This window comes from Aythya ferina (assembly GCF_964211825.1).
Source record: "Aythya ferina genome assembly, chromosome: 6".
NCBI lineage: Eukaryota > Metazoa > Chordata > Aves > Anseriformes > Anatidae > Aythya > Aythya ferina.
Window position 1 is genome coordinate 41,735,731 of NC_140303.1, and position 13,031 is coordinate 41,748,761.

A 13,031-nucleotide genomic window follows, 5' to 3' on the forward strand; every position below is an offset into this window, starting at 1 on the left:
AATTATTGCTATAAAGAACACCTTAGTCTTCTCCTGTAGAAGTTTATTATGGCAAAAATTTAAATTTACCAATTTATTTTCAATAGTGTTTTTTTTCTCCTATTTCAGATTGCTAAACTTCTTCTGAAGCATGGGTCTGATGTAAATTTAAGTGACAAACAAGGCAGAACTCCACTTATGGTGGCTTCTTGTGAAGGACATTTGAGCACTGTGGAATTTCTCCTTTCTGAAGGTAGAAAATAACTGTTTCAATGCTCAATGGCTGTTCCAGAAACTGCATCTATGTGAGTTGAGTAATTTTGCATATTAAACAGGACATCTTCATTACAAAGTTGATTTTCATTTTTAGGTGCAGCAATTTCATCTCTGGACAAAGAAGGACTGTCAGCTTTGAGCTGGGCATGTCTAAAAGGCCACAGGGAAGTGGTTCAGTATTTAGTTGAGAAAGGTGCAGCAACTGATCAGACAGACAAAAACGGACGAACACCTTTAGACCTGGCAGCTTTTTATGGAGATGCTGATATTGTAAGTAGAGCTTAATAGTAGAAAAACTAAGCATGTATTGAATTTTCACAATACGAAAGAAAATTAAAAAATAAAAATTAAAAAAATTAAAAATTGCCAACCACAATAGAAAGGAAACCTACGCAAGTAGTTAAGATGGTGGTACCACTAATGTCTTGACTGTAGTAGGAGTGTTTACTCTGAAGAGCATTTTCTAGATAAGGCTTTAGTACCAAGGTACTTGTGACGTAAAGTACAGCATTACACATGTATAAATGATGTTTTAAATCTTAATAAAAAGTAGCATAATTTCTATGTTGGATGAACTGGAATTAAAAAATAAATAAATAAAATGGCTGGGGGATGCGATGTGAGAGGAAAATTTTCTTCTGCCTTCGCTAATCAATCAAGGTAACCAGACAGGATCCCAGTCAGTTGGTTACCTTAGTGGAACAGAGACACCAAGAGAGACTCAGAAAGAAGAATAATATTGCCAGAAAGGCTTAAAGGTTCTACTTCTCCATTATAATGCAGTATTACTTGTTCGCGATAATTATCTTACAAGCTGTTGCGTGACAGTGAGAGAACTGTTAGAAATCCATACAGTTTTCATCTTAGGAATGTCATGGCACTAAACACATTCCAACATTACTATCCAGTCTATAAATGTGGAAATAAAAAGCCTGAGATGTTGAATCAGTTTTTCTGATTCTGAACTAGTTTGTTCCATAGGTCTTTTCAGAAAAAGGACAACTGAAATTCCTTTTTCTGGCTTGTAACTTTCTCACAATTTTTTCTCTAAATTATACAGTAAGTTTGTGATTCCCATAAATCTTTAAAAATACAGCCTTGGAAGTTATTGTATATTTTTGTTTTCATACTTCAAAACTCAGCAGTAAAGCACAGTTCAGAATCCTGTCCAGATAGGATTGTAATTTCAGCATGCTACATGGAAGAACATGTTCAGTCTACAAGCACTGTAAACAGATCCTACAGTTACCAGGGGATTAGAAACAATAGCATATGTAGCTTCTCAAACTCACCAGTATCTGTTTTTCTAGAGTTTGCATACACAAAATCCTGTTTCATAACAGCAGTTCTCGAATGAAAATGCTACCATGTGGTGTAGTTTGCTTTAAGTTCCATTCTGCCTTTGTTAGAGTTAACTTAAAATTATAAATAAGTCCTTAGATTCTGAACTAGCTTTAACAAATTTCAGAAGTCACATCACAGAACTCTTCCTGCACCTGCAAGTGTTCTTCAGTAACACAGGTATATGAAGGGTTTTTTTCTTCCTGCTTGGAAATGAAGGGTATCAAAAGCTCTGTACATACCCTACTGTGGTTTATCGCACTGGAGTAGAAGCTGTGCCAAGGCTTCATATTGCTGAACAACCTGATCTTTGTGCTAAGGCAGAGATTACGCACAAGGCCAGCAGGTTATTGGTCTTGGGGGCCTGTCAATGGGAAGGATTGTTAAAATCTTTCTCTGTGCTAGATTACTGCCAATCATATTTAAGTAAGCAGTGGTTATACAAAAGGACTGTTGTTTACATCAAACCTGTCATTGCTGTAATTTCCTATATATTGCACTTTTAATTGCTGTTACTGATGAACAATTACTAGAATTACCCCATTGCTCTGGATACTTGGAAGCTGATGGTATCTGACATTTATATTGGTATCCTAAACTTTCTTTTTTGTCCATGCTGCATTTTACATTTGTTATGTTTATGTCGGAAGCTACAGTGCTAGACTGTTGGGATAAATGGTTAAGAAATTAAGAAAATAACAAATGTTCTGTTTTTTTCTTGGTATAGAACAAGAAGCGGTCCCTCAGCACCATAACTTGTATTTAAAATGTTAACTAGAATGTTTTAAATATCTCACACAAAAATAGTTTGTGTATTTTGTTTTTATTGTATTTAAACAGCACTTTGTCCTATACTAGGAGCATATGCTGGTACTGCACTTCATGTTTGTTATCGTAGTCTTACAGAGTGCTTGAAGACTCTAGTAGTTGGCTGAAACCACAGGTCCTGCACTGCTACTGTTTTCATTTGAGCTTTACTGCCTTTTTGCTTAAGTAGCTGTCTTCATATCAGCAAGCAGAACATGAACAAAGCAGAGAACAAGCATGTGTTGTTTTCCTGACACAGGTACTTAAGTGTCAGAATTTGGGTGTGGTTTTTTGTTGTTTTTTGTTTTTTTTTTTAATTCATTAACTAGGAAAATGCTGCTCTTTGGTGTAGTTTGACAGTATAGCCATGTTGTCTTCAATGGATTCAGTTCAATGGATTTTAAGTGGCTTTATCATACTCAGGATATATTCAGTATACTTCAAGGAAGATTAGATGGGAGATTAAACATTTCACTGTTCTGCATCTCCTACCAAGAATGTTACAAGGCTTGTCTTATTTCTTTTTACAGGTGCAGTATTTGGTAGAGAGAGGAGCGATGATTGAGCATGTTGACCACAGTGGCATGCGGCCACTGGACAGAGCTATTGGATGTCGTAATACATCAGTAGTGGTTATGCTCCTAAGAAAAGGAGCTAAATTAGGTTAGTAAGCCTGATTATCTGCTCTGCTAGAATTGCTGTCACTTCTGTGAAGTCGATTTAATAAATAAATATTGAAGTGCATGCTAGATTTTTGTAGGTAGTATGGTTTGCAGATGCCCACCCAAGAGAAATGAATCTCTTTCCTTGTTTTAGAGGTAGGCATTCAAGTCCTCAAGTCTCCACTTCAGAAGTGAGGAAATAAAATAAATCTTATTCTACTCCTTTCTTTAGCGTATGATGATGGAGAGCCTGAGGAATCTGTCTTTACATGGTTACTCTGTCATGACATACTTAAACAAGAAAAGAATTACTATGCTATTAATGATCCTTAATTCTGCCACTATTAATGGTTTAGATGAAGAAGTTTTACATTTAAATAACATTCTCTAAATATAGTTTAGAATCACACATTTTTGCAAGTAGTAGACAAAAGGTATGTCTGTGTCATGTATTATAGTGGGCAAGTACATGTGCATCTGTGCATGTAATGACTACTAAATCTGTTATATGCTTAAATCGTTATTTGGTTACCAAATATGATTAAATGCAGATCCTTATCTAGGCCTGTGCTTCACCATGGACTTTCATCCTTTCCTATACTGGCTTTAGAGCAAGGGAAAAATTAATTGGACCCTTTCATATTTGTCTGCTATCTATGTGGGGTGGTAGGGGACAAGTATGGATATGAATGTGCGCACATGTATATTTAACATACACACTTAAAATATAGTAATAGTTGTTTCATGAAAGTGGGATATGCACTAAAGTAGGATTAGGCTTTCCAGTGCAAATAGTTATAAAAAACAATTTTTTTCCCCTTTGTCAGAGATCCTTAAAATTTAACTTTCAGGAAATGCAGCATGGGCAATGGCCACCTCAAAACCCGACATTCTCCTTATTCTGCTGCAGAAACTGATGGAAGAAGGAAATATACTGTACAAAGTAGGTAGACTTTTTCCTCATTGGCTGAATACTACAGGTTCACAAACCACTTGATGCTTATTACTATACCCTATATGTACAATTTTATTCGACTAACCATTAATTTCTCCTTTTCTTTTTTTTTTTCCTTCTTCTCTCTTGACTAGGGGGCCTGTGATTTGTTTTTACTGATTTTGCACTGCTCATCCTGTTTTTCTTAGCTAGCCTCTTTATTGTGGGACAGCGGGACCCTCCCCTTATCTGCTTAACATACTCCCCGCTGCTATGTTACTGTCATGCCTGCACAATCACTTTTAAATATGCCAAAGTCCAAGGTTAGTGGAATTTTCCACTGCAAAAGCACGTTCTACTGCAAAACACAACTTTGTTTCTCACAGTATCAAGAAACCTTAAGAAAACCTTGAGGAATAATAATTTAAAACTAGTATGTTAATTAAAAGAATAACAACAATGGTTAAAGGGTAAGTATATTTTCTTTCAGTTGAGCAAGTTGCTCTGTGGACATTTGTCAGTTGGTTGCAACTCAGAATATAAGGTGCTCATTTGAAAGTGCCTAGTTGAATTAAGTAATGTACAGGCATATCCTTCAGGCTAATGTTCTTTTGTATGCTATTTAAATACAGAATGAGGAAAGTGGCAGCTCTTTTGATACATTCTCTTTACTAGTGGTGATATCTTGCTCAGAAGAGTGGAATTGGTTTCTGTACACTCTGCAATACACCTCCTTTATTTCACTAGTGCAACACAGCAGAATGACTTATACACACATCATTCAAAGTCTTTTCTAGCTATAAGATTTTTAATTTGCAGTTGCTATTTTTTTCCTTTTTTTTTTTTAAATAAGGATCTTCAAACATCTGCCACCTTATCTCTGATTTTTGATCTGAATGGCTGAATGGCACAGCTTTGCATAATATAGGAGAGGTACCCTTGAGACTTTACTATCATGAAGCAGGGTGGACCTGCTTAGATTCATCCAAATTCTGTCTTAAGAATACATCTGGTTAATTTGTCAAGTTTATTGGTCCTGAAATGAGGTTAGAGCTTTACATACAAGCAGGTACCTTAAAAAAAAATCATCACAGAATTATGGAATGGTTTGGGTAGGAAGAGACCTTAAACACCATCTAATTCCAATTCCCTGCCATGGGCAGGGACACCTCCCACTAGACCAAGTTGCCCAAAGCCCCATCCAACTCAGCCTTGAACACCTCCAGGGATGGGACATCCACAGCTTCTCTGGGCAACCAGTTCCAGTTTACATCCACAGAGCAAAGAATTTCCTCCTTACATCTAATCTAAATCTACCCTCTTTCAGTTTAATTACATTCCCTCTTGTCCTATCACTGCAATCCCCAACAAAAAGGGTCCCTCCCCAGATTTCCTGTAGGCCCCTTTTAGGTGCCGGAGGGCCACTATAAGGTGTTCCCACAGCCTTCTCTTCTCCAGGCTGAAGAACCCCAACTCTCTCAGCCTGTCTGTGTAGGAGAGGTGCTCCAGCCCCGTGATCATCTTTGTGGTCCTCCTCTGGACTCGTTCTAATACTTCCACATCCTTCTTATTACACTGGGGGCCCCACAGCTGAACACAGCACTCCAACCAGGGTCTCATGAGAAGCTGGGACATCTTTCAACCTAAAGGATAACAGTTAATGCAGCAAAGGCAATTCTGTTGTCCCTGGGAGGCCTCTCCTGTGCCACACTAACCTAGTGGTGTATTGAATATGACTCATGGGGTTGTTAAAGGAGAAGGTGTCACCCACAGCGTCATCAGCACCAACTTGTTTTGTTTCAGTTTCTCCTCACATTGCTGTGCAGGTTGGACTCAGCCTGGACTTTGAGACCAGAGATTAACACAGCAGGGCTTGGTACTAATATGTTTTACAATTTCTTAAAAGAGGTTGTATCCCCTGCTGAGACCTTTTTTTAGACCATTTAGTTTTATTATAATCATTTGATTGGACCTGCTAGAGCTATGGTATTTTATTTAGCTTATTAAACTTTTTCAAATATCCTTTGATATATTTGTTTGCCAAAGTATCTGTAAGATAACTATCCAGTAGACTAGCACATATTTGAGTGTATTCACAGTATGCAGTAACTATTCAGCTTTCTGTTTGAATAACATAAGCAAGGTAAATCTTAAATATTTTATATGTCAGTTTCAACAGTAAATTATGACTACTGTGAATGTTTAATTAAATGAAAAGAAACAATGTTTATGAAAATAAACTAACTCCTATAATATCCATTAAGAGAAAAAAATCTTCATCTGTCAGCTGAAAGATTTGCTATCTTTTCATACTAGGAGGATTTCAGTGGTTTTAGCAGAACTGTGTCAAATCTTCAGCTTGTTGTAGAGATGTTCTCCAAGCATCTTTTGGAGAATCTGAACATAATGCAACCATGGATCATCCAAATAGTCCTGAGGGATGGCTTAGCTTTCTTATTCAACCTTTGTTAAAAAGTTGGAGACTGATCCTTCATTGCTTTAAATGTATACATTCAGCCATCCAATTAATCATGCCTGAGACACCTAAGCGAAGCTGGGAGTAGCTGGACTGCACGTGTGAATGTTGTACTGGCTCTTTCTCCCTCTCCCCATTCTCCTTTCACCAGAGCTTCTACTGCAGCAGCACCACCTGATTAAAGGTTACACCATTCCTGATTAAAGACATGATCTATTAGAAACATCTTAGAGCTATAATAAACTATGGTTGACTGCCCTCTTTAATAAATAAATAAATAAAATTAAGAACTTCATCATACAGTATTATAGATATACCAGAACAATTCTTCAGGTATAAGTATTATATATTAATGCAAGTACTGTCTTGGTGAAATACCATAAAGGCATGACTTTAGAAAGAAAGACAAACGCTAGTTAACTCTCAAGTTCTCTCTTTGTGTGTAAGTGTAATAATATATATATATATTTTTTTTTTAATATGTAAGTGTCTGGTTTATATAAGCCAGTCATATAAGACACACACACACACATATAAAAGAATAATATATAAATATTTGTATATAAAATATGATAATTTACATATATTTATATATATATGTATATATATAAATATAAATGTCTGGCTGTGTTTTCTACTTGAAGTGCGCCAGTTGGTAGATGTCAAATATAAATGTGGTTACACTGATCTTGAAATGACTTTAGTGATTTATATCCAAGCAGGTACCTTTGAAGGTAAGATATCTGTTAGCCTACAGGATAATAGACTTATTTGAATCTGTAATATTCTTTATTGTAATATTGAGAGTTTCTGAAAAGCCTCTTCTTCCCTAAATTTGTAGAAAGGTAAGATGAAGGAAGCAGCACAGCGCTATCAGTATGCTTTGAGGAAGTTTCCGAGGGAAGGCTTTGGAGAAGAAATGAAAGCGTTCAATGAGCTGAGAGTTTCATTGTACTTAAATTTATCACGATGTCGACGAAAAACAAATGTAAGCTCTTGCTTTTAATCTGTTGCACTGGGAATCCTAGACCTCTGTTCTATTCCATTATCGACAGTTTGTGTCACATGTTGATGCTACTGTACTCCTGTCGTTGGTTTTTGGTTATCCTGATGTGCTGAAAGGGCAGAAAAGGGAGAGGGCGTGCAGAGTCTTTCAAAGCATTATCGTCAAGGGAAAGATTTGGACATGGCCAAAATATTAGGATTTCTCCTTTACTAAACATTGGTATGTTGTCCAAGCACTGTACATGTATTTTTGCTATTTTAGAATTCTTTTCACTGTATCCTGATTTGGGGCTTTGTTGCGTCAACAGATGGGGACAGTTCCTAAGATGAATGCATGTTGCCATGTGGGAACTATCACAGCTATTCTTATGTAATCAGTTATTTTGGAATAACAAACTGCTGGATGTTTTTAGTACTTTTAAAAGACTAAATGGAAAATGCTGTCACGGCCACCACCCTTTGATATCAAACAGCATAACCTACTACTACAGCTTTATTCTATGTGCTGGCTGTTTCTTTTCTGCCTTCATCGGTGTATCAGATGGCTGGTAAGAAGTTGAATGACCATCAGAGCAAAAACTTTTAATTTTCTAAATACACTTTACACTAGGCCTTCTTTTGAAACATTAACTTCTCATTTCCAATGTCATTTAAGTTGTTCTTGGCATCTGTTTCAATGTGAAGAACATATAAACACGGGTGTCCAGGAGTCTACATAGGCAGTTCTGCTGCTGCCTTGCACAGCAGTACTATCACTTTGCCTTTTCTGGTACAACTACCATCTTGTGATGCCCTGGTGCCTTCCCAGACCAGACTGCACTTCTCGGTTTCATAAAACCAGTACTTGAAAGTGACTCTGTGGCCAGTGAGAGGGAGGGAGGGAAGGAGGGAAGGAAGGAATGAGGTTCTCATTGTATTCAAATGATAAACTGATTTTATTATGATAAAAACTGATTTTATTATGATAAAATGATTATATATTGCTAATCCTACAGTGCATCACCTTGCATCTAAAGCTTAAGTTCATCATATTACTCTCTCCTGCATGATACCATCATACCATGGTTTGGGTTGGAAAGGACCTTAAGGATAACTCGTATATATATATATATATAACTCCAATTCCTCTGCTATAGGCAGGGATGCCACCCCCTAGATCAGGTTGGCCAAGGCCCCATCCAGCCTCGCCTTGAACACCTCCAAGGATGGGGCACCCACAGCGTCTCTGGGCAACCTGCTCATGGATATCTCAGGATGTGGGATTTTTATTATTATTTTTTTTTCATGATAATCTTTTCCAGTTTCCTGCGCTGTCATGCTCAGTATCATTTGGTATCATGAAGACCTTATGCTGTGTATGTGTATTAAAATTAGACTGGCTTCTGCTTTCATCTTTTCCATGGCCATCTTTGTCCCAACTTCAATCCTGCTTTGTTAATTCCGGTCTTTGTTTTAATCATGAATTTAGCTGAACTATTATATGTTGTTGTTATTAAATTAAGACCAATTATATTAGATCTAGTACAGTTCTTCTGTAAAACTGTCACATACCTTAGCAAACAAGCCTGGACTAGTACAACATATTTTCCTTGTTTTTTTTTTTCTATATTCATAGTTTTTTAACTAGTCATTTTTAAAAATACATTTTTAGAGCCTTTTTATCTGAGGTACTCACTTATCCTGTTAAACATGCGGTCTCTTCTAGCATTTTAACATCTGTGGGTTGAAAATAGCTGTATTTTATCTATATTAACACTGCTTTTTAGCTACCTTGGAGTCAGTTTCACTTGGACATAAGAGAAGAGGTTACCAAGATGAGGTCTGGTTTTGGTCTTTATGAAAATGTCTGTTCTTCTTAACCAAGAAAGGTGACTTTCTATACTGGATCTGCACTTCTGTAACAGAACCATGAATGAAGAGCATGCAGCTTTCTTTTATTGCCAATGTATAAGGAGTACATTTGTTTAAATTCTTAGGACTTTGGTATGGCTGAAGAGTTTGCTACCAAAGCACTGGACCTGAAACCCAAGTCTTATGAAGCTTATTATGCTAGAGCAAGAGCCAAGAGGAACAGCCGGTAATGTTTGATTCTGTTCATCTATCCACCCAGATTTATTTACTTTTTTAACATTGTAACAATTTCAATAGCTGTGTTTTCCACTAGTTCTGGTTGGAATTTACAAAAAGTTACTTTCTTTGTGCATTTTCCATCTGTATCAACTAAAACTGACCAAGCCCAAAAAGCAGTATTGAATACTCATTTAGGTAATTATTAGACAGTCCAGGAAGTAGAAGGTAACAAATTGATAATGATGTGAGCTATATAAAATGTAAGAGTGGTTAGAACTGCTCCTCCACATTACTCAGCAGAATGTTGTCAATAGTCTACCACCAAACTCCAGCACTGCATTATTTATCACCAAGAATAACCAGGTGTTCTTATAGAATTTGTTGAATCATTAGCAGGTCAAGATAAAAAAAAAAAACAACAGGAGAGAGGAGAAACCACCTTTTTAAATTGCAAAAATACCAAAGTCAAAAAAAATAGCAAAGCCTAGGGAGAGGTGTGCCTGTTTGATTTACTTTTCTGAAGACTGTTGGGATTCAAGGGGAAAGGTTTAGGTCTGGATCTGTGCTTCTACTTTAGACTCTCCTGGGTTGGATAACATCCAATCTTTATCTTGTCACCATATCTAGCATGAGATGACAAATCAGAACATCACTTTGTAAGTGGTGGAGGTGGATAAGTAGTGGTTAATGCTGAGGCTCAAATTCATCCCAGGCTTTTACTAACAAATCTTGTGTGTTTTTTTTTTGTTTGGTTGGTTGTTGTTGTTGTTGTTTTATTTCTTTACTGTAGAAAGCTACTTGCTGCTCTTGCTGATTTACGTGAAGCCACAAAACTGTGTCCTAGTAATCAAGAAATAAAACGTCTCCTGGCTCGAGTAGAAGAGGAATGCAAGCAGTTCCAGAGAACACAGCAACAGAAGCACCATTCTCCACAGTCAGTACAGCAAACTAACAACTCTGATAATGAGGGGGAGGAGCTTATACAAAGTGCAAATAACTTCGGTCCTCAAGAAAGGGAGGAAGAGCTGCCACACCCTGATGAATCTGTTTCGTCTTCACAAAGGCTGCAACGTTCCTTAGCTACTGCATCATACACCAGAACCCTTCAAGACAGTGTTCAGCAGAAAGCTAGACCTGTGTCCCCTCAAGGCAGAACAGGCAATAAATATTTGAGAGAGCCAGGCTTGATCGTGCAGCCAACAAAACAAGCACAGATTGTAAAAACTAATCAGCACCTGAGCTCCATCCAGCCTGGATCAAAAATGGGAAGTAGTCAATGTAGTACAAAGACAGCACAATCAAATTTTCATCATCTCTCCCAAAGTCCTTTGCCAGTCCACCACTCTAAAATTCAGCATTTGGATGGAACAAACACATCATCTGGAAGTATTTCCACAGGTCCTAGTTCTGAGCTGTACAATGAGAAGCTTATGTCCAGCCAGTGTTCCCATTCACAGCATAATGAGAATTTCTCTTCTCATTCTTTTGCAAGTAAATCTAAAACCACTGACATGTCAACAGCCCCTACTATGACTTCCAGTGAAGCAAGACTGCAGCAAAGTCCTGTAACCAGTGGTGTCTCTTCTTGTTCTCCATCTGGCAGTATGCTTCTTGCCAGCTCAACCAGCAGCTTAACTTCAGCTAGCAGTTTTTCAGATAGTATTAAGGGGATAGGGCCAGATGTTCGAATAAAGGAGAATAAAGTTAATCAAGTTCAGGGTACTGCTGCTGAATACAGACCTCGCAATACTCCATTTATGGGCATTATGGATAAGACTGCAAGGTTTCAGCAGCAGAATAATCAATCAAGTCGCCCATGGCACTCTCAAGCATCAGATGGATTACCAACAAACGTTGCATCTGGGAGCATTCAGTCCTCAAATTTTGACCAGTTCTCAGTCAAACACTATCAAACTAAAACTTCTGCTGTTATTGCCCCAGGCGACAGCAACCAGAATGGTATGCAAGCTAAAGAACCGGAGGAGGTTAAGTGCCAAACATCTGCCTGCTGTCAAGACAACAGACCATCTAGGCAAGTTTTGCATTTATACCCAGATGCTCTAGCACACCAACACTCTCACATCAATAAGGAAGGCCATCTAAGTCATGTCACTTCTACAAAACCAAAGCGATCATTCATTGAATCAAACGTGTAAATATTATGTTGTATATTATGTAGTTGTAAAACTTTGCTTATAACATCATAGGGTATTATGACAATACAAAATAGCAATTGGCTGACCATTTTCAAGTTTGAGTACATATCCAAGTGGGCCAGTATATCATGGGTACAACCACTTTAAGCTGTTCATACCATCACAGAACAGTTATAGTAACTGGAATAGCAAATTCTGTAGGAAGTATCACCTAGGATCATCAGTCAGCCAAACTAGGACCTCAAGCAAAGAAATTATTTCCATTACACTTTACCCTGAATATACAACTTTACTTTTACATAGGGCTTTAATCTTGGCTTTTAGTTGTATTACATCTCATCACTTACATCATAATTGTGCCTCTATAATGCTTAAGTGCTTCTCAGAATGGTGTTAAGAAAATACCTGCTGCGTACCATTCAGATCTGTATATGTATGGGTTTTTTAAATCAAAGATAGTATTTTATCACTTTTCTAGTGGGCTCTAATTCGGGTTGCATGATGTACATTTAGGAAGCATAAATAATTTGTGTATGAGTAAGCTTAAAGCAGCCATGTTTTGACATGTAAATATAGCTATTTTTAGTAACAAGAAGCAATCAAGTAAACTAAACAGTGACATCTGCATGTGTATTGAGAGGCTTTGACCATATTGGTTATTGCACTGAGTAACGCAATATTATGGCATGTTAACAATAACCGCACTTTATATAGTTTACTTAATCACCTCTGGGTGCTATTTTACAGCAAAATTATATATTGTTTGTTTAGTCAGGTAAAGAGGTACAACAATGACATGTTTTCGTAAGTGTTGTGAACTCACTCAAGAAATGGATGGAATGAAGATGAAAGTTGAAGGAAAAGTGTATGTGCAGTTGCTCTTTTGGATGGAGTTGTGAAGATTTTTTTCAGAGGAAATAAAGTTTTATATTGGCACAGTTCTGAAAATATACAGCTGCAGTGACATTCCTATGATTGTACTTTGGTTGGAGTGGTCAACTTGAGGTTGTCACATTCAGGTCTTGTTTGTGTACAGTGTTGTATGTACATTGTAAACACCCGTATGCATTTTTACAAATTACGTTCTAAGTTCACATTATGATGCTTTAGTTTATTTATTGCTCACTGTTTCTTTGGCATTTTGTACAAGTCTTATATTATTCTTGTCCTGTAGTTCTATTTTTGCACAGCTACTGTATTTTTTCCATACAAAATAAAAGTTACTAATATAGCTGTGTCACTGACACTTACAGGAAGATCTCTCTCCCTGCCTTTCCAAATGCATGTTCAGTAATAGGGAACAGAGATGACAACTTTATTTTTTA

The 13,031-nt window shown here is 37.1% G+C and overlaps 1 protein-coding gene across 11 annotated transcripts in view; it reads left to right on the forward strand.

The window, feature by feature from the left end:
* The window catches only part of TANC1 (tetratricopeptide repeat, ankyrin repeat and coiled-coil containing 1), a gene marked incomplete at its 3' end in the record, with an annotated part of 96,742 nt that extends 83,792 nt beyond the window's left edge, over positions 1-12,950 (forward strand). For 10 of the 11 annotated variants that reach the window (XM_084523927.1, XM_084523933.1, XM_084523930.1 and 7 more), the window contains 7 exons: positions 109-232; positions 350-525; positions 2,934-3,066; positions 3,917-4,008; positions 7,317-7,463; positions 9,457-9,557; positions 10,341-12,950. In XM_084523927.1, the coding sequence (XP_084380053.1) occupies positions 109-232; positions 350-525; positions 2,934-3,066; positions 3,917-4,008; positions 7,317-7,463; positions 9,457-9,557; positions 10,341-11,706 (2,139 nt within the window). Of the gene's footprint in view, positions 1-108; positions 233-349; positions 526-2,933; positions 3,067-3,916; positions 4,009-7,316; positions 7,464-9,456; positions 9,562-10,340 lie in introns of those variants that run through there. The other variant, XM_084523928.1, reaches the window with a different exon arrangement.
* Between the last annotated feature and the right edge of the window lie 81 nt (positions 12,951-13,031).